The sequence below is a fragment of the Anarhichas minor genome, unplaced genomic scaffold, assembly GCF_050575085.1.
Source record: "Anarhichas minor isolate MPS153535 unplaced genomic scaffold, ASM5057508v1 ptg000003l, whole genome shotgun sequence".
Classification (NCBI taxonomy): domain Eukaryota; kingdom Metazoa; phylum Chordata; class Actinopteri; order Perciformes; family Anarhichadidae; genus Anarhichas; species Anarhichas minor.
In genome coordinates, this window is record NW_027466449.1 from 5,608,643 (window position 1) to 5,630,612 (window position 21,970).

At 42.1% G+C, this 21,970-nt stretch overlaps 1 protein-coding gene across 1 annotated transcript in view; it reads right to left on the reverse strand.

Moving 5' to 3' along the window:
• The window catches only part of kif1b (kinesin family member 1B), a 55,594-nt gene that overhangs the window by 22,823 nt on the left and 10,801 nt on the right, over positions 1 to 21,970 (reverse strand). The window contains exons 3-20 of the mRNA XM_076094843.1: positions 16,064 to 16,140; positions 15,762 to 15,941; positions 15,024 to 15,092; positions 14,455 to 14,633; positions 13,691 to 13,802; positions 13,132 to 13,209; positions 12,976 to 13,041; positions 12,558 to 12,633; positions 11,971 to 12,049; positions 11,708 to 11,850; positions 9,111 to 9,244; positions 7,652 to 7,731; positions 7,097 to 7,172; positions 5,203 to 5,282; positions 4,647 to 4,753; positions 4,198 to 4,281; positions 3,726 to 3,906; positions 3,524 to 3,596 (exon numbers count right to left, since the gene is read on the reverse strand). Coding sequence (XP_075950958.1) covers positions 3,524 to 3,596; positions 3,726 to 3,906; positions 4,198 to 4,281; positions 4,647 to 4,753; positions 5,203 to 5,282; positions 7,097 to 7,172; positions 7,652 to 7,731; positions 9,111 to 9,244; positions 11,708 to 11,850; positions 11,971 to 12,049; positions 12,558 to 12,633; positions 12,976 to 13,041; positions 13,132 to 13,209; positions 13,691 to 13,802; positions 14,455 to 14,633; positions 15,024 to 15,092; positions 15,762 to 15,941; positions 16,064 to 16,140 — 1,874 coding nt within the window. The remainder of the gene's footprint in view (positions 1 to 3,523; positions 3,597 to 3,725; positions 3,907 to 4,197; positions 4,282 to 4,646; positions 4,754 to 5,202; positions 5,283 to 7,096; positions 7,173 to 7,651; positions 7,732 to 9,110; positions 9,245 to 11,707; positions 11,851 to 11,970; positions 12,050 to 12,557; positions 12,634 to 12,975; positions 13,042 to 13,131; positions 13,210 to 13,690; positions 13,803 to 14,454; positions 14,634 to 15,023; positions 15,093 to 15,761; positions 15,942 to 16,063; positions 16,141 to 21,970) is intronic.

Consider the following 21,970-nt stretch of genomic DNA (forward strand, 5'->3'; position numbering starts at 1 on the left):
TATCATGATGGAAAGGCTGATGGTGATGGTGTTGCTGGGGATGTGCTGGCTGGCTCTGGTGCTGGCGGGGCTGGTAGAAAGCTTGCGTGTGCCTCCTGTTGCTTTCAGACTGCTGCAGTGACTCCATGGAGCCAGAGGGCCGCTGGCGGTGATTAAAAGAGTTGCTGCGGCTTCGTTCATGGGGCTGCTGGTTCTGGTTGTTCCTATAGTGGTGTCTGTGACCCTGGCTTAAACCTTGCTCCAAGTCTTTGCTCCTGTACTGGACTGATGGGCTTGGCAATGGGGGAGTGACTTGGATCAGTGAAGCAGCCATCATTTCTCTAGACTGCAGTCCATCTCCAGCCTGGCTTTCTCCCTCTTCTTCCTCTACAGCTTCTTTGGGCACCTTTAGCTCAACGACCTGCTGATCTGTTATTATGATATGAGTACCAGGGCTCCATGAATTGCGATGCTGAGGGTTGCTTTTGAAGGGGAAGCGTAGCTTGCGATCTTCTGGGGGTATAAAGCGGTGTGGTCCAGTTTGCCGGCGGAGCTGCTTGGAGATCTCTTGTTGCTGAAGGTTCTTGAGGCGCAACTGCTCTTGACGCATCCAGCGTATGTGGCCTCGCTTTAGGGTCGAGTCATCGCCTGTACTTTGGCCTATTTGTGCATCGACATCATCTCCATCAGGCTTTTCAGGCATAGGAGGTTTTGCTTCTCGAGGGCCTGGAGTTGTGGCAGCATAAGTGGAAGTGCCTACATGAGGCTTTTCTTGGATCTCCGGGGTGATGAGCGGAAGGACCTTTTCCATTTTGACCATCTTGTTCCTGAGAGCACGGATCTCCTCGTCTTTCATATTGTTTTGTTTCTTCACCTCGTGCAAGATGTCCTCAAGTTTATCAATGTGCACCTTCAGGTCATCCATAACAACCACTCCTGGTCGAGCCCCATTGGTAATGACATCCTCGATGCGCTCATCACCAACGCCTACAGTGTCCCAAACATCCCGAGCCACTGCCCTCCACGAGTCCCGCTCGTTGGGGTCCTTCTTGCTATAGCTAGCGCAAAGCTCCTTCATCTTCACGATGGCCAGTGCCTCAATTTCCTGCCGTGTTTGCCGGAAGTCATTGAGCGCTACTTCATAACAAATTTCTTTGACAGCCTGGATTTTCAGGTCGGAGATGGTCACCCACTTGGAGTCCTTGGTGATGCGACGCCGCTGAGGGACCTGGTACATTTTAACTTGCTCCCTTATCTTCCCACTGCTGGGTAATCCACACTTTCTCACTATGGTTTGTAGCTTGCTGGGTGGCAGCTTTTCCCTCAAGGAAGTGATCAGTCTCCAGCTCTCTTCACAAGACCTCTTATCTGAGTCATCCCCACTATCAGAGTCTCCATCCTTGAGAAAACAACACAGGAAACAAACCAAAGGGTTCCCAAAAAAAAGGAGAAATTAAAATGGGAAATCAAAGAGAAGATGAAAGGATTTTTTTTTCTTTTTTAAAAGAATGAAAAAAGTTATGAATATGCAACATGGGAACTTCAACTATGAGTAAAGTTGAGGTTGTATCAGAACATAAAACATCAGCTTTGACAGAATTTAGCGGTTCAGAATTGAAAGATTATAGGATATTTACCAAAAATGACTATTGCACTGTCATAATGTCTAATTTATGTGCATACATCATAAGATGTATGGCAACGTGCAGAATCCATCCATCCAGAATTATGCTCAAAATAAAGATAGTAAAATAAAATCCAACAAACAGTGGCTTTCATTGACTTTCTTGCTTGTCATTTTTTTCATCGTCATGTTTTTTCTAGTGAAATTGTGATATGGATATGAATAAATTAATTAAAACATTCCTTGTTGTCGAAAGTAGGCTTTCTACATCTCAGAAATAGGGACTTCAACTTTAACAATATTGTTCCCAATGTTGCACATTTATATAGATAAAGTAAAGCATGTCTAGAATGATTAGAAAAGAAATATTAATAGAGGATAGTTGCCGATTGGAGCACTTCGTATTGTTTTGTAATATTCCTCTTCTTAATTGAAAATTTTGTGATTTGAAAGCTGGATTCCAAACATGCTACAGCGGCATGCATGTAGATGCATTTTGGAACTTTCTCCCTTTAGTCCAGAAGGTTTCAGTGGCTTTAGTATTAGCAGTGAGTTAGAAGAGTGTTCTTGCAGTTGATCAGAAAGCCAGTAGAGAGAGAGAGAGAGGCAGGAGTGAGGGTAAGTGTTAATCCACTACAAGAAAGGTATTAGTTGGAAAAAGAATGCAGTTTCTCATTTTTGTAGACAAAGTACATTACAGATCACAACCACGTGGTACAGATAGTCAGGTCTCGTGTATGATACTGTATCTATGGCTAGAATTGGACATATTATGTTGCTGGGAGTCTGAACCCCTAATGCCTGTAACTCTGCACATAAAACCAGCAGAGTATGGAAGAGGTCAGAGATTCAATGATTCAACTTTAAGCAGTGATAACGCTGTTGTTGAGTCGTGCTCTCAGTGTTCTACACAGATACCGCAAAGGCTAGCAAATGAGGTAGCCAAAGAAGTCAATGAGAAACCACATTGTCACTATCTGTCAAAGAACTACAGCAGGAATTGTTGTTATCACAATGCATTGTACATGTCAGCAACTGCATTGAAGAGATGAAACTCAGGATAAAAACAGAGCAAGAAAACTAGAGTAGAAATGTAATCCAAGCAAATCAACAGCCACTTCAAAGCTGACCAGCAAACACTGCAACTTATTTCAGAACCAGTACTGAATGAGTTAAGAAAACATGCTATTAACATGAACCATGCAAAAGCAGCACGACTTTATAAAACAAGGCAATGTGTTTCAAAGTGTTACTGAACAATATTCAATCAATTTAAAATCAATTTGGATCTTAGTATCAAATCAACTTTAGCTGTAAATTGCTGTTTTGCAAGATTCAGGTAAACTATAGAAGAAAAGTGAATACAGGGATTTGGAAAGGGGAAAAGCTTTACAATCTAATTCTCAATTAATCAAATTGCTACAGAAAAATCAGTTAAACCCAAGAGGAAGGCAAGTAAAAGCTCATTTGTCTCAAACCAGAAAACCTTCCATGCAAGAAGAACAGACATGCGCTAGGAAAAGTGTGATTCTCTCACACACACACATCTCAAAAGTGTGAGAGCTCAGAGTGAGAATTAGTACTAGTCAGACTCAAATGGACCGAGTGAAACTAATATCCAAAAACTAGCTTTCCAATTGTACCTGACCATATAAAAACCATGCTTTAACTTTGAATTCCACTCATGACATTTCAATCAAAGTCACACATAAAATATCACAAATTAGCTGAATCACTCAAGAAGCTGCTTTTAATTATAGCTTAACAAAAGGCATGAAATGAAGTACGGCTTAATATCTATTAAACCCACTCTGCAGTTTACTTCTAACTTGTCTACAACGTCTAACATGTTGATAACACAAAACAATCCATAAAAATCAAAAAGTGGGTTTGATTAATATCCAGCTTATTTGGACTCACCAGTCGCTGTTGCTCCAGAAGTTGGTCCGCTTCCTCCTTCTCCTTTTTGTACAAGATTTCCATCTCAGTGAGCCTACATAATAAATGAGCAAAATGTATTGTGAAATACATTCCACAATTCGTGATGTACTGTGCAATCCATAAACAAATCAGTCACTATTAGAAGTTTGTTTGAATATAGCAAGCAGGATGGATTGCGTACCTTTTCTCCATCTCCTGCTTCATGTCGATGCCCTGCTTCTCCAGAAGCTCTCTCTGAGCAAAGGTCCAATCCACCGGCTCTACGGGGGTTTCAGCAGTTGGTGTTTTCTCCCTTTCAGCTCGGGCCTGTTCTGGATGGTTGAACCGGAACACGTGGTTCTTTCCCATAATGATGCGGTTACCTGAAAGAAGATGGGTTAGAAATAAGCGTGGAGAGCATGAAATTACCAAAGACATTGTCCCTTCTGTGCCGATAGAACAGTGTAAATGTCAGAGATCCAACTTTTCTTTTCATTATGCTTTTTGTATTTAAGCATACAAGAGCCACATTGTACAACTATGATTTATGAAGCCCCAGGAAAATACCATTACATGCCTTCAATTATCTGTAGTTATTAGGAAATCAGTCATCTCATGACGGCCTTCAGAGATAATACAAGTATCAACTTTATTTGCAAATACGAGATGCACACCTGAACGAAGCTGGATGGAATCCTCAACACGTTTGCCGTTGACGTAGGTTTCTGATCCCTCGCAGGGCACCAGCATGACGACAACTTCACCAAAAACACATCAACCAAATCATCAGTGACACATTCTGAGTCTCAGAAGCTCATCAACATTCATTTTCAAATGGTAAAGGATAAATATTTAATGCAGAGTTTGAAGCGATTACTGACATTTAGGGCATTATGTTTCCATTAGTGTATATTTATGCAGCAATGTCATCTATTGTCACATTCACAGAGCCTGGGGTTGCTTTTAATTTTTTCTTTGCAGGTAATTAGGAGTTACATGTATTTTTCTTTAAATCAGAGCAGGAAAGGTTCTACCAACTATGCTATCAACGCTGCTTAATTCAAAACAATCCAGATACTCATTACACATAAGCCAAGGCAAACTCATAATTTGGGTGCCTCACCATTTCCATTGGCATTCCTCTCGCTGCGAAAGATGCAGTGCTCTTCCTTGATGTGAGCACCACTTAAAACGATGTCCTGTCGTCTCTCAGCATCAGCCTGACCCACCCTGAAATAGTCACAGAGGCCATTTTGAGAGAGTAAACACTGCCCTCTCATTGTATTGGCGGCCATTTTGTCAAAAAGTCAGAGGCAGACGTTAAATGGAACCTTTAAAACCATACTTTTGGAAGACACCACTTCTAAAGCACTATACATTCCTTCGTCTGTGATTCTGTCATCTATTATTGTTCCTCAGAGGAGCGATTGTAACAAAACACTCAACACGAATATTCTACAGAGGGGGCCAAAAGGAAAGTAACTTTAGACAGCAAAACCTTTTGTGATTTAAAGCCAGTTTGCCCAGATTCTGAATTTCATTTTCCCTCTTTTGATGTTAAGCAAGAAGAACTTTCAGAGTAGTAGTTCAGATGCTACTGAGATACTGTATGGAAGAAATTCAAAAACCTTTCTATATCCTCTGCAGCATTTCAGTGTCGTCATTCAGGTTTTGGTTACCTTGTAATTCCGTCTTTGATGTAGTAGAGCAGACACTCTGACATGAGAGGATCCTCATTCAGGTTCACCAGGTGGGGAGTCTACAGATGAAACATAAGAGGTAGACAGTTTACCGCAAAAGCACTTCTAGGATTTCTACTTTCATCAATATCCAGCAGAGCCGGAAATACATCCCAATACTAGAACTTTTAATCAAGTGGGCAATGGGCATAGTTTAAAATCCAAACACTGCTGATGATTAGTGATACATGAACATGGATAGAAATGGTTTCATTGACACAGCGCTAAAACCTCCAGAGTCTGATACATCACAGCATCACTACAACTAATGCTAGCAGCTACTCCGTCACGCCACCAACCTTTTTTGGGGAAAACACCCCATTAAAGTCAGCATATAGATCGCAAGGCTTCTCAACGAAATGCTAACCCATTGAGCGGCAGTGAGTGAAAGGAGAAAAAAAAAAAAGAATGAATGGAGGACAAATGGATGTGAAGGAGAAAAACCTAAAAAAACACATCAATTAGCAGCAGAGGAGGGAGATCTAAACATGCCTAAAAGGGATTAATTTCAAAGAGGGGAATCACAGCTGATCTAGTGACAGCTAGTTCCGAACAGTCTGTGACAGAGATTTGTTATCTTTTCATCCCTATCGTGCCTCTTCTCAGAAGCCTGTACCAACACATCTACTGGCCTCCATGTTGCTGCCACGCGGCACTTTGTCTACTGGAAGGTGGTGTAGAGGAAAGGAGAGTGAGGGGAATGCACCGACCGCTAAAGGAAACGCTTGAATAATCTCCTTAGAGCCAAGTGTAATATTCAAAGACAAGCCTTGATTTAAGTAGTCTGTGTATAATTGAATTTATAGAATGTAAATATGAACTCCTTATTTTAAAAAGGTACATTATCGGAGAATTTTCTTAAAAAAAACAATGTAAAGACTCGTACAAAATAATCCTTCTCAATCATCACTTATGACCACTAGAAGTGTGTGGTGGTGTCTGTATCTAGAGAGACCCTGCCCTTTGCCTGTATTTCTTCTTATTTTGTTGTGTTCGGGACATTTCTGGGCATCGGCAAAGACCCTTTTGGCCCCATGTGGGGTTGTAGCCCCCAGTTAATAACGGTGTGCAGCCCGTTGAAGTCGTCAAATACTGCTGCTTTGTCACGCCTCCCCGAGTCTGATACCGGCCCACTTTAGCTCTGTCAGATACAATTTGTCCATATCTGATGGATGAAAACGTTGGTTACTTTGCTTGGTGTTTTAATGTGCTCCAGTGATCCCCCTGCTCCTCTCTCTTTCAACACACACATATAGAACATGATGAAGCATGCCCTTCGGCAGGATTCATTCAAAATCTGGCAACGCGGCAACTTCCCGCAGGGTTGTGCGGAGCTATGGGTGTGTTTATCTGTGCTGTATTTCTCAGATTATAGTTAAACATGGAGGGGGAGAATTAACTGTAGTTACTCCGCACAGTATTTAAACAAAATGCAGATCTGTGCAACTGGTGCGGTAATCATGGGGGAAACTCTGACCATGGAAATAAGCACATTTATTATGTTAGAACCACTACTTAATCTAGTGCAGGAAAGGCACTTTGTTTTCTAATTCAATTTAACAAACCTTCTTGGTTGGAAAACAATCGAGCTGTTCATCAAATGGGCTTGCATGGCTAAGCTGAGTATGTGAAAGAAGCAAATAACAGAGTGGAAAGACAGACAGAATGATGAGATGAGCAGACGAGAGAAACCAGTGACGGTAGAGGGAGGGTGCTCATGGAAAAATACAACGTAGGAAACAGAAGTGAGGTAGAAGGCTGTGCATCACCCATGGGAAATTTGACACAGCCCTTCTCCATCAACGTCTGTGCTTGTGTCTCATGTCTTTTCTACCTTTTTAGGAGAGAAGACCCCCAAAGTGCCTCCATCTTCACGGATTGCCACACCCATCTCCGCAAGCAAGGCCTCCCTGTAGTGAAGGAAACACATTTGTCGGCTCGAGAATGATACTCAATAAAGACAGCATGATGCACGTAATCTCTTACAAAGACTTTCTTTGTAAAGAGGATGAAACGTGATGGTGTGCAACATTACAGTAAGTGATCTGTGGAATGGCAACGGGCAGAGAATGGCACCAGTGAGATTCAACGCACAGACATGGTTGATGTCTGCAGCCACAGATGAGTGGAAAAAGGGGAAGAAAAGGGTGTTTGTGCAGCAGAGTGTGACAACAGAGAAGGGAAATAGACAGATTGAGTGCAGAGGAAATGAGACAGATAGGTGAAAGAAGTGAGACAGATAGCACAGTGGGGTGAAAAGACAGAGACGGAGCTATGGGGGGGTTGTCTAGCACTGACAGGACACAGACAAATTGAAAGAGGGGTGGAGGCACACGTATGATACACATCTCCCTGCTTGAGAGATAGAGGTGGGAGAGCCAGTACCGACCTCTCCATGCGGATTGCCTCCGTCTTTCGCAGTTTCTCTTCCCAGGTTTCATTGAGCTCGGCAATGATCTTTTCCGATTCCTGAACACAAGAGGCAAAGTATGAGGAGTCTGGTTTTAAAGAGATTACATCTGTTATACTAGCGACAAATGTGCGTTCTTGGTTACATCGTTTCTTTCATGAAAGAAACTTTTGAGTCAGGCATAAAACAGAGAGGGGCAAGATAACATACTGCTGTGATATTATGGAAACTATACCATGACTTTATGAGTTTCCCTCTGATAGTGTTGCTTTAAGCTCAAGTAAAAATCCCATACAGCTGCTACGCTTGTTCATCTTAGCAGTTGTTACTGTTCTTCTGGGTATTGAGAATATTTATGACATGTGCTACTGTAAAGGTTAAATAATGCAGTATATACTCATCTTAGTTTAAGTTCAGACTGAATTGTTACTTTGGGCAATACGGACACTGATGTCAACTTTCATAGCTGCATACACCTTTAAGGATCAAAGAAGGGGAATACTATGTGCCTCACTAAAGCGCAAAGCCAATAAGGCCGGATCTATTTTTGGTCGAATTTCATCCACCGCGTTGGTGCTCGACGTCACTGGATGACAGACGCGACTGGGCACCGTGGTTGCCATGGAAACTGCAGCTCCTCATGGCTGGTTGTTGCAATGCTTGCGCTCCCTCATCAACAGAGCGAGAGGTCTACTGTGGTCGACTGCGAGCGTGAGAGAAGCAACGCTCGGTGGCCACACGAGGACCGATCGCCTTTACTCAAAACACGCTCTGCCCATGTGTGGGCTAAAATTAAACCACAGCAGTCTTGACATTAACGCATGGACTTCTAATTTACTGAACAAATGTTACAGTGTGAGGCTTTTATTGTAAGTTGGTATGAAGTTCACCAATCTATTCACAGATATTTACTATAGCATATAACTCTAAATACTACAGCCCTAACTCTAGTGAGTCATCTTTTCAAATATTTAATAAAAGTGGGATTTTCTTATGCAATGTGGCAATAATTGATATAAGAATTGTTAATCAAAATATATTATCATTGTAATATCCAAAAACAAGGGAAGCTTCTCCTGTGCCACATACTTGTGGTACTAGGCAGTGAAGGGAACAAATTGTTGACAGATACAAAAACAAAATTAAACAATAATTATTGTTTTATAATAATCAACAACTACGAATGTGTTTTCCATGTTTGGTGTTGTGAAGATTGAGATATTGATATATGCAGATATTATGGAAGTTCTCCTTTCAGCCCATTGCCTTGCATAAACATTTACAAGCCAGCCTGTTGCCCCACACAGCACAACATGGAGCAGCGTTTAGCTCTACTGAGGACAAAAAACTAAGAGTTGAAAGTAGCCTTAGCAGGGTGGGAGATAGCGGTGGACATAAGTGTGATTTGACTGCTGCAGTGTACACAGGCCAGCTTTACCTTGAGTCTTTCGATAGCCTCCTCTCCTCCAGGGGTGGACATGATGCGCTCCTGGATACTGGTGACCGACTGAAGGCCCCCCTGGTTACACAGCGAGCCAGAGGAGGGTGAGGCTGTCAGGGAACCAATAGGGGCTGTGGAGAAATGGCCAGGGCGTTGGTTCTCTGAGGCTATCAAGTATCTATGCTTATTGTTCTGAATGTCTTTGAGGTCTGAGCCAACAGCAGGAGAGAAAGAGAGAGAGAAAGAAAAGCACAACACAGAGAGAGGTGGGATATGCCCAGGACAGGGGAATAATGGGATATGGGGAATAAAACACATAAAAAAGGGAGGACCCAAATAAGAGGAGATCGAGGAGAGAAAAAGATGGGGAAAGAGAAGACAAAGGGAAGGGAAGACCAATGTAAGACACACGTTTTACGTCAAAGGGTTAAGACAACATGATGGTCAGCTACAGAGAGAAGCAGTTTTCATCCAGGTGGTTTGCAACAGTCTGCTTGCACCAACTCTTCAAGGCCCAGAGCAAATACTTTCAACTCCAGCTTGTATTTTATTAGAAAGTTTCAGAATTACAGTGCACAGCAATTAACTCTGAGCACTTCATTACTAGTGTGTACAATTTTGAGGAATAGGATGATGCCACTTTGTTGGCTTTGTTTTGAATGAGAACACACTTAATGAAAACTGCTATCAGTGTATCAACTACAGGATGGGAGACTGTAAGAGGATCTCGAGAGAGGACAGATGAGAGTCATTGACACATGCCAGTAAGTTCAGCCTGCAGTCGAGTAGTTTGAGTCAGCGTGCACTCACACATCCACCATAGCGGAGCCACAGCAGCCCCACTAAAGGTCACTCAGTTCATGTCAACATACTGGCCTCGAGGACCTCTGTGGTACCACAGACTGTGCCTTCTAAGAACTACAAAACAAAAAAAAAAAACAGATGGCCACTAAAAGTTGAGTTTAAATGATTTGGGAGGTGCCGACATTTGTGTCCAGCTGACACTGGCAAAAGAGGCTTTTCATATTCAAGAAAAATAGGGAAGGAGTACTGAGCTACTCAACTAGCATGTAGCCCGTAGTGGGATAACAGTAACAAAATGTTTTACGTAATGTGCAGGATAAACGTATAGAAGTGCATTTGGTCAGGAACTCGGGTAAAAACATTTGCGCAGATTATCAGCGCAAAAGGGAAAGTAGGAGTTATCAGGGATTTCTGAGAATACAGCACGCTAGCAAACTAACTATTACTAATAAAAAGTACCGTAACACATCAAGCTAGTCTACTCTGTATACATACAGTACCACTCTGGTGCGGCTACATAGAAATTAAAAATCATGCACCTTTCCATCTGTAGCTCTGAGCCTCAGTTTGAGAACTGAGAAGTGCCATAAAGATTTGAGCACTGTCACCTGCAGTTAGTAAGCAGAAAGCAAGAAAGCAGAAATACCACCGTCAACAAAAGGAGCATGAGAAAGTGAATCAAGGACAGATATGGTAATAAAATGGTGCGGGTGCCTTGGGGGTGGGGAAGACAGACGAGCTATTCTAAAAGTAATGTTTCTAAAAAGGGATATTCCAAAAGTAACTTGTGATACAGTTGGATTGGAGCCTGTGAATAGCTGCCTCACCCCCATCATTGAAGCACAACACATGCTAAGCTAGTGGCATGCTAGCCCACACCAGATCAGCACATCTACAGAAGCCTGGCATATCAGAGTCTGCTTCTATCAGGCTTTTGCTTTTCTTAGCATTTACATGCAAAGCTGGTAGCAGATTAAATATGCAGTTAATGGGGGTATAAGCAATGGTAGCTATTATTAATAGGGCAAATTGTGATAGACAATTCATGACTACCACACATATACACACATTTGATTCCACTTCCTGGGCAATCATCTCCCATAGGATCAACTGAGAGGAAGCAGGAAAAGATGAGAAGGGTCAGAGGTCAGCACGAGTAGAACGGGAGGAAAAGGTTACAGACATTTCTTAGTGAGCTGAATGAGAAGAACCATAACAAGGAGCAGAAGAAATGGCATGTAATGACTCGTTAAGTGCCATGTCATTAGGCATCATCCAAGCAGACGAGTCATTATGTAGTTCAGATATTAGACGTTATTTAAGGGTGCAATAGCTCTCTAATTTACTTCGCTATGAGCCATTACTGTTGAGTACAGTGTGATAGTTTAATGCAGCTTTTAACTGTCATTTGTGTTGCCAGTCACAATCAGCCAAATATGAATATTTATATTTTCATTAAATCATTTGAAATTGTACAGTATGCAACCTTAAATATTCTAAGAATGTAGTGTTCTATAGTGCATATTATACATTCTATAAAATCTACATTATACTCAGCAAGGAGGCATAATAAACTAGTATAGCATCATGGTTTTTAAAGTTGTTAAAAGTCCTTTTAGTTATGTACTAGGCATGAATACAAGCACAGTGATAAAAACAAAGTTGGAGGATTGAAAGAAATGAGACAGTGAAGTACAAAGAACATGTTGCCAGCGTGTGGTAGACCCTGAGAGAGAAGGTAGAAGCTGCGTGGCTTCAGATATGGCCTGCTGTGATAGCATTAGACTCACTGTCGAGGATGTCTCCCAGACCCTGGGCACGGAGAAGCTCCTTCAGTCGAGCCACTTCATCCTTCAGGTCACGCACCAGCTTATTGTTGGGATCCTCATTGATGATAGCATTGCATTTGATGCTCTTAGCTCGGTCAGCATAGCTAAAAATTGTAATAGTGATAAATATAATTATGGATTAAATGCAAAACAATTTAACAATTAACCGGAATTATTTTGCAAGTTATTATTATCATCATCTCGGTCCTGGATGGAAACCTTACCGGAGTGTGCTGAGAGTTTCATCATAGTTTATATCTGCAGGACTGAGGGCAGCTACCATGGCTGTTCTAGAGTTTCCACCTGATATTAAAAGACCAGTAAAGAAGTTAATTATGCAACAATTTGTGTAAATGGCCATTTTCCTAACACACTGTGTGTAGACCAAAACAAGATAGATTAGTATTAGACATGATTTCCACTGCAGTGTGCAGCACGGAAGAAAACATTACTATAGGACAGATTAGTGCTGAAACAGTAATTCCACCAATACAAAACTTCAGTCTCATTAGACTAAACCGCAAAGTACTACTTGTGTCATGTGTGCTAAGATTGAAGATACACTGAACTAAGGAGATGGAAGTGCTTGTCTAGTTAGGTTGAATTACAGTGCTGACAGTGTTCTTCTTAAATTGGCAGAGAGTAATGTACACTGGCTCCAGTCTTTTTTTTTTTTTTTTACCCCCACCTCGTCTCACAGGATACAGATGGTTACATGTTTGCTGTCCAGGAATAAGGATCTTGCTACACAGGTTACAGTCATAAATTCAACCAGTAAAGGATATCAAGCATGTGATATTAATGTTCATACCGAGGTTCTCCCTCAGCAGCCATGTCAGAACAGAGTCTCTGTACGGGATGAAGTCAGTCTTCTTCTTCTTCTTGCTCTGCGGTAAACAAACATAACGTGAGCAGGGAGAAATAAAGAACACTACGCAACAGCTTCATCATTGCACATGGGGGAAAAAGGTTGTCAAATCTGCCTCATGGGAGGAATGAAGAGGTTAGTGATTGAGCCGTCAAAGGGTTTACCTTGCTGGTACAGTTATCCTGTGTCTGCAAGCATTACAGGGACAAGAGAAGAGAAGAGAAAAGAGAAAGGCAGACATTACAGCATGCCAGACTACCAATTCCTTGAGAGGACAGGGTCAGGCTTTTGAGGGTAAGAGAAAAAGGCTGAAAAGGAGGAGAAGCAGCAAAAAGACAGAAAAGAAACAGAGAACACTCACCACTTCAGCCAAGGCAGAGATGACCTTTCCTAACGTGGTGAGAGATTTGTTGATGTTTGCTCCCTCCTGCAACCATAGATGTTTATTATTAGAACGCCATGAAGGTAATGCTGATCAACTGTTTGCTAATGCCGTCTGTGATCGTGGGAGTCTTACCTTTAGCCTGGTGCCTGTAGCTCCAGTGGAATCTGCTCGCTCACTCCCTGCCAAGTCTACCAGGCTAATTTTACTGACCTGAAGAGGGAGTAGATATAAAATACATTTTAGATGAATCAAGCTTATGAATAATTTACATTAGAATTATAACAGAGAGAGGATGAGAATATTCCTAAAAAAATGACAGCACTGACTGCCAAATACAAAGTTCATTATGTTTTGAAAAATGTTAAAATATATAGATATCTTTTTAGGGTGTAAATCATTCTAAACGTGTGGATGCAGCGAGGCAGTAAAATCTGATAGCGTGGCTGAAGACAATAGGCATTGTGCTTAGAATAACACAGTGGCCTTTGTCTTAGTCAGAGGAAATGCTAAAAGTCAAATTCTAAAATGGCGGTCACCACCGACAAAGAGGACCATAGGAGACACTTAGCTGAAATCAAAAAAGGAGCAAACTTAATAAATGGGCTTGAAGTCCCAACAGCACGGGACCAGAGTCAGTTATAAACATGTTAGGTGTGAATAGTTAATGTCTGTCTTTCTGGTCTCGTCTGACCTTTTCCGTGGAGAGATCTGTTTCGCTGTCATGTTTCTTCTGTGTGAAGACGATGGTGAAAACAGCATGGGACCTACTGCTGGTCTCATTCATGTTGGTGGCGGCCACAGTTCTGCAGGTGAGCACATATGGTTATTGTTACAAAAACAATACGGATGCAACGCATTTTTCTGAACAATTGAATCACTTTAAATGATTCAGTATTATTAATGCTGAAGTCATGGTCTTGGCTATTACAGGAGTTATCATCACTGGGTTTTACCCCTATTAGAGTGAGTCTCAAGGATTATGGACGTATGGCGGAGGTGGATACACCAAACACAACTACACAAGGCACAGCCAGAGGGACAGTCACAGGGGAGATACGGGCTTTTCACGCCATGTTCCAGAAATAAGCCCTCCGAATGAGCACAGGAAGATTAAGGCAGGGTTCACTCCTCCCCACAGGAGCCACACACACACACACACACACACACACACACAGAGACATTTCAATGAGAAATACTCGCTTCTGGTTCTGGTCTCCAGAATATAACTAGCTGTTCCTTGATCAATACTGACGCCGAGTGATCAAGCTGTACAAAATCTACGTCACAAGAACATTCCCTGATTCCAACTCATTGTTATATTGCCAACAATTTGCAGCCTTAATTAAATCGTTCTTGTGAGGACGTGGGTTATCACATCATCACAGGTATTACCACCACCATCACTCCCCCCTCCTCCTTTCCATGGTCTCAGCATGATCCCGGGGTTTGGCTCACCTGGCCTTGTTGCCGGCATCCATTAGGTCGGCAATGTCTGTGTAGGAGGTGACAGCCAGCTTGGACAGGTCTTCCACGTAGGGACCCAGTAGCGGATGCTCTCGCACTCGTAAATTCGCTTTGTTCTTCGGGTTCAGCAAATCTCGCACCCGCTCACAGTAGATCTCCATGTAACTGACCTAGAAAAAAAATAGAAAAAGTATCGTCAGTTCGGGTGCTGCGGTGCAATATAATAATGCAGTCAAATTAAGCAGAATGTAAACTTTTATACTGCAGATCTAAATAATGTAGGTATATTACAGTATATTTTGCAGTTTAATTGTTTATTCATATCATAATCATTTGCTTTTCTGGGACTTTTTTTTCCAGTTTGAGGAACAAAATCATCTGAAGCAATATGCTAAAGGGCCACAGCATCTTTGAAGGTTCAGCCAGTATGTGATTGATTTCTGACTATCACCAGATTTACTGTTAAGAGAACGCTAGGAATAGTTCAGTAGAGTCAAGCCAACACAAGAGTCAGGAGTTGAGAACGGGGATTACAGATGCCAAAGCATTCCGAGACTCACCTCTACTGAGTAGGAGAGCTCCTCTTTGTTGCTGGCATCATCGATTTTCTCAAATAGATCTTCACAGAGCTGAGAGGCAGAGACAGAAGATGTTTAGTGCAAATTGACAGCATGTGAAAGGGAGGATGAATAGAAAGAGAGATCTGTGGACCGAGAGGTAAGATACTAACTAACTTATTTGCATGTATAGGAAACCATTGAGCAACAGAACATCAGACAAACAAAATGTAGAGAGCATCAGCATATGAGACTTCCCTCCTAATAATTATTACTGAGTAAAATATAGTATTAATGCTAGAATGAATAAAAGTTGGAAAATACAATGTAAGAAATATCTGACAAGACGTCCCCCTCACTATTGCAGTTTTCCTAAACCAGGTGGTGGCTACAAAGGGAAGCGAGCATTGCCTCAAAACAGTTGACTGACAATTTAAAAAGTTGAAGTGAAATACAGGAAGATGAGGATGTTAAGCAGGCAAAAATATTCAGAGACAAAGAAATAAGAAATGTGAAGGCACCGTAAAGTTGCACTCTGAACATTTCTGTGGTGGATCGATTTGGTTTGAAATGATACGACTGAAGATAACTGGTAAAAACTGTTTTTGTATTACAGAACGTGTCCAAGATTGTGACTCACGAGTTATGTTAAACATTGAAGTCAGGTTGCATGGGTCAAAAAGTCTCTTCATCTCTGCTATGCAATTCAGTAAAATCAGAAAGATGTACTGCAGGACAAACCATGGGAATGATTCCTTCCTGCCCCTCCTCCTGCTTGCCCATCATGGTGTAGGATTTGCCAGATCCTGTCTGGCCATAAGCAAAGATGCAGACGTTGTAGCCCTCGAACGCATGTGCCAGCATTTCCTTGCCAATATCATTGAACACAAGGTTCTGTGATGCAAAGCTGGGGTCCTCCGGCTGTGGGAAAGACAGAGAGGACTTAAATGTATAGAATTTCAGTAAACTTGTGGTATTTCAACATTATATATACATATGGTCATTACACTGAACTATGGAAGATAGAAAATGCTCAAACTCACCGTAGTGTGTGACCAGTAGGAGTAATCAAAACTGAAGGTCTTTGCTGGTTCCTTTGGGGCTTTGGGGTTGAGAATAGCTGGAGGGAAAGAACAAAATTAGTAATGTGGATGATAACATCTGGTTTGAATGTGAAAAGGAGACAATAACTACTCCCAAGGTCTTGCAGTTTCATCTGAAGGCCTACCTGAAGTTAATTAATTTATGCTTCATCATCTGTTGAGTCACTGGACTAAGATTTTGATTCAATCCTTTCAGCCACAATTTAGTATCCAGCAAAAGTTGCTTCTTTGCAGTAATTTGAATTATGGCAGGGAATCTTTAATCAACTAATCATTGAAACATAGGTTTGTATCCTGGCCTTGAAGTATATTTGCAAGCCTATTGCCTTTGTGTCCAATTAATGTGTTGTCTTAGAGCATCAAGTCAAATATGTTTCAGTTTACTTTTTTTGTCTTGTTGTTCTGGCACACTCACTTTCTTTTGTTTTCCAGCTCGTTTTATCTCATTCTCAGACTAGTTAAGAAGGTAGTTTGAATAAAATGTTGCTTCAACATCAACATCTCACCAAACTCCCATCCCTCATTTAATAAATTGCCCCCTGGGGATGAATAAAGTATACATCTATCTATCTTTAAAGAGCTAATTTATATATTCCTCCTGAACCTTCTCAAAAAACACAAAATGTAACATCTTAGCTTCAAAATGGACCCTGTTTACATATGATTTATTGTATCCCGGTTGGCAAACAATGGGTCAATCTATACAAGATGATGTTCTTCAAATCAGAGCATCAACTGATATATTTGGAACTGAAACTCACCAACTAGTGACGGATTATAAAACTTCAGCTTTTTTGAGAACTGCAACTGTTGTGTCAACCTTTCCCAAAACACGCCATCTGTAATCGGTTTCTTTATTCGTACTATGCATTGATAACACAGAGACCAACAACACAGAGTTTAAATAACACATGTCACCTATTCTCACTATACCACCTGCACCTGTTGTATCTGCTATGATGACACAGTATTTCTGCTCTGCCCTGCCATTCCCTATGGCCACACAGACATTTCTTGATGAGGAAGAATCTGCAGCCATGCCCGGCATGTCATCCCTCTTAACCATGCTTGCTAGTACCCCTGGGACTTGTGTTTAAGCTTCCCACACCCTGCACTGGATATGTGACGGAGAGAAAAGGAGATTAAGAAATTACTGTAGGATATTTGTAGACATCTATATCCCAGTTGTGCCTCGAACCCCTGTCTTAAACAAAGTGCACTTCTATTGACTAAAGCTGCCTTGCATCAGGGGCCATTGTGGAGAGTTCACTCAGGCTACAGAGACAAACGCATACCTCCACCGTCAGTAAAGAGGGGGAAGGTGAAGGGGAGGAGGCAAAGAGGCTGGTGAAGAAAAGGGTTTGAGGGACCAAGGGGTGTGCTCACGGGCCTAGCAACAATCCAAACAGAGCAACAATAGAAACCTAAGGCAGAGTGAAAGGAAAAACTGTGAATATGCATCTTTGTAAGAACAAAATGAGCTATTTTTTTCCCCGCTATGTCCAAGCAAAATCTCAAGTGTGGACCCATAAGTACTAATTAGCTCCGTTTAATGCAAATTCGGTGCTTCGCTAATGGGCAAATTAAAGCCAGGTCTGGCTCCTCGACATGAGGGTGCTTGAGAGGCTTTTGCATAAAGATGTCCCAGGCAGAGGGCCTCATGTGTTGAGAGGATTTCAGCACACTTATCAATAATGCAGGAGATGTGGAGAGACAGGGATTGTATATCACCCTCCACAGGTCACATGCTGACAGAAAAGCACAGCGTGTCCTCAGAAACCAGAACACTAACTGCTTCATGCTAAATATAGCAGCTTGTATTGCACTAAAACGCAGGTAGCGACAACCTAGCACAGGTAAAAAAAAACAATGCATTCTTCAATAGTCTTCAAAAAGGTTAAGGTGCACATGCGGAGCAGTAGCGTCCATATTGGGCACTGCAAGAGGATACAGCAAACCAGGTGGCTAAATAAAGCCCAATTGCACCTTTGACCTGTCTCCAATGGGAAATTGGAGCTAGGGCATGAAGAGATGAAGGGGGATTTAAGTTACCAGTGCCCCTATTCCCCTTTCCTGGAGCAATCTACAGTGGCTATTAATGAAGAGACAGTCTAATTCGGAGTCATTCAGTGTCAGCCAAATTCAGTGCTAACGAGGCAACTAAGCAGAAAAAACGGAAAGATGAGACCGTTCCACATGTGGGACATTCAGACAGTGGGATGCCCATGACAGGCCAGCGGACTGACCCGACTGACTGTGACAAACTGGCCCTACTGGGAATCGCAGCAGTGTTCTAGCAAGACGAGAAATAACGCGAGCTTTCTAATCCCCGTGTCACTTTCCCCCCCCCCCGTCTGTTCATGGGCTCTCACCGGCGAACAGGGTGGATGTCGTGGTGTGAAAGTGTACCCAAGCACAGCAAAGCTGCATGGCAGCAGCCAAGTGGGAGACTGCTCAAATCCTAGAGGTGAATCACGCTCACGACGTGGCATGTGAACGTCTAATCCGATTGCCCACTCCTTCGCTCTCAGAACAGATAGCTGCTTCACCCATGTGGTCCTGCCAGTGCGTCACACAAGTGAATCTCTCATGTAAGAGTCTCTAAATGTGTATTAACGGCAGGGATGCAGTAAGGGCTGGCGAAGGGTTAGTACATTCTGATTTCTAATTACTTGTACCCCAATATCTTCCAGCTGAATATCAGTCACTCTGTTCACTTTACACCCTTGCACCTGTACATCCCTCGTAGAAGAAGAATCTACGTAAGCAGCACTGATACACAGATAGTAACAGTAGACATTAACACGTCAATGAGGAATTCCTCTGCGCTCCATTTATAGTAAATATTCCCATCAGAGTCACTTCCTCGACTTCAAAAGGCAGACGAATTCTGCTGCCGAATAAACGTCATCACTACCTCTTTCTCAACCATGGCAACAGGTGCAGAACCAAATTCTGGTTGCCATAACAACCTCAACTTGGCACAGACGGGGAGGATGCGGCACATTGCGTTCAGTTTTCTCTCCTCTCACGCATTGTCTCCTCTCCCATAACTGCTTTGTACAAACTATACAGAACTACTTCAATGCAGGTTTATGTCGAAAGACACTTATTTATCAAACTGATTTCAGGATCCTTTAAAAATCCTACAACATGCAAAAGACAAGACAGACTAGTTAGTTACACACACACACACACACACACACACACACACACACACACACACACACACACACACACACACACACACACACACACACACACACACACACACACACACACACACACACACACACACACACACACACACACACACACACACACACACACACACACACACACACACACACACACACACACACACACACACACACACACACACACACACACACACACACACACATTTTCAATTCTTCTTCCACAAAATACAGGACTGATGTGATGCTGGCACTCCACAGGAGCTTTCCATTTCAAGGCAGGGTGGATACCAGAGTTAACTAACCACATCCTGCCATCTAAAAGGACATCCCTCAGCTGGTTGCAGACATTTTGTGTTCCAGTGTTCAACATGGGGCCTATAATCTGGCCAGGAAAGCAATGGTACCCCACAGTAATTAGGTTGTTAAGAGGTCTCTGCACACCAGATGGGGACTAAAAGCTAGACCCATTCACCTGGGACCAGAAGACAAACAGGGTCTAAAATGGCTGAACTAACTGCCTCTCCAGTAACCCTTCAAGGACCTGCTAGCTGTACGTTTGAGCTGGTCGATGTCTCTTCGTGATCACAGGAAGGAGATAAGGGCATTAAATAAACACTGAAATATAAAGCAAAACTAATGGATGAGTTTCTAAGAGAACCCGGGCATTCGGAGAAATAATATCTGTGCAGCATTGTAATTGCAATGTGTGCTTCTTTCAGCAAGACTAAGACATTTTAATAGCATCCCGGGGGTCTGTGTGCATATGGTCAGCAGTGTGATGTAACGGTTCACTGCTAAAGAATATCATTTTATTTATTAAAAAAATATATATAAAAAGTGTTGTTTACACCAACAGCACCAAAGCAACCCAAACGCTTAAATCAGTACACGGAATGTGAGCGTGTAAATTGTGTTCAAATTGTGTTCATTACATTTGGGGTGACAGTAAAGGAAACACACCAAAATAAAAGCCTAACCTTTGATGTGCCCCGTCAAGAGAAATCAATACAGTCACTGCTGACACGAGCCATCGGCTCGTGTCAGCAGTGCCACAGTAACGCCAATATGGTTGTTCAGTCCTAAATAAGGAGCATTAAGACGGGATGGGCCGCGTTCTGACGTGGTCACAGAAACGCTCTGCGTGTTGTATCCAGTGTTTCTGGAAGAGTGTGTGATGGCTCGGTTGCCAGGGCTGCAGCACAGGTGACAGAGTTGTCACTAGACGCAGCTCAAAGCCGAGGGCTAAAAGTAGCGTCTGAGCACTGCTGTGCTCATTTGACAAACAGCTGAGCTCGTCGCAGCCACAACACAGGACATACAACATCTCCACAACAGAAACAGACTGTGGTATCTTCAGTACCCCTCTGGATAAAGTGCACTTTCATGTCTGGTCAGAGAGATGCCCTGTGGCCTTTCATTAAATACAATATCTATACAGCAATTCAACACTCCTCTGACAAGTACTCCTGCCAAAAGAAACCTGGAACTTTCCAGGCAGGCAGATGAGTTCGTCTAGCCAGGAGACGTGACCCTTCCCACTAAAATCCACATCATCGCCATCCACTGAGACAAACAAACTGCAAAAATACTTTTCTTTTAATGATCTTGCATTGGCATTCTATTAGGTTAGCCACTACATCAAATTAAAACGTGCAACAGTAAAGGAAGGCACTGAGTTCCTACTAACAAATCCTGTTTCTACTCAGAGGCCGATCACGTCATTTTTCTCTTTCTACCGGGGGAAGAGGAGGAATCACAGGAAGACACCAGAACAATGCACTGAATGCAGGGTATTGCAATTGTTAAAACAGAGCCCGCAAAACACATTAGGTAATCCGTTATGACAAGGCTTTATGTGCCCAGTCCCCTCTATCACAATGACATTCTTCACACCGCCTTACCCCGACCCCCGACCCATGTGATCCCCACATTTAGAAAAAACAAACTTTCAATGTTTTCATTGGAAAGTGACTAAAGTCAGCTAAATGTAAGCTGCAAATTGAAAGCAATTGATAGCATTGAAAAACTGTTTTTTTTACAAAGATTTCTTATTTAAGATTTTACATTTGTTGTAAAAAAAATAAAAAATAAAAAATAAATATAAGTATTTTGAAATATATTCAGTTGCTGTGTTTACATGCACCCAAATAAATGAGGTTATTTAAGGGTATCCGATTTGGGCAGGAAATATACAGCTAGTCAGCAACTTTCCTTTCCCCAGAACATGTCCAGAGTGACAGTGCAGTGAAAAGACAAAAACTATTTTGTGGGAGAGCATGCCGTTTATTCTTATTATGCACATACATTTGGCTTCAGGATTTTTCCACATCTCTTACCCCAACTAAGAAAACGACATTTCACGTTAAAATGGCATTAAGAAATCAGAAGTCTTCAGACATTTTTAAATAATAATAGCCCTAGTGCCTGTAGACACACAAATGAGCTTCATATCATAATTGGAAAAAAAGAGGGGGTTTTTTTTCCCTAGAAGTGTTTGCTTTTAACAACTCCATGCCAAAAAGTAAAACATACATTAAAATAGCTTTAGCTGAGGTTGCCTTTCTAGCTAGAAAGCAGAGGGGAAAGTGCGCTGCCCTGGCCTATGTGCCAGCTGTTCCAGCTCTGACTACTGTCTATTTATACAGCA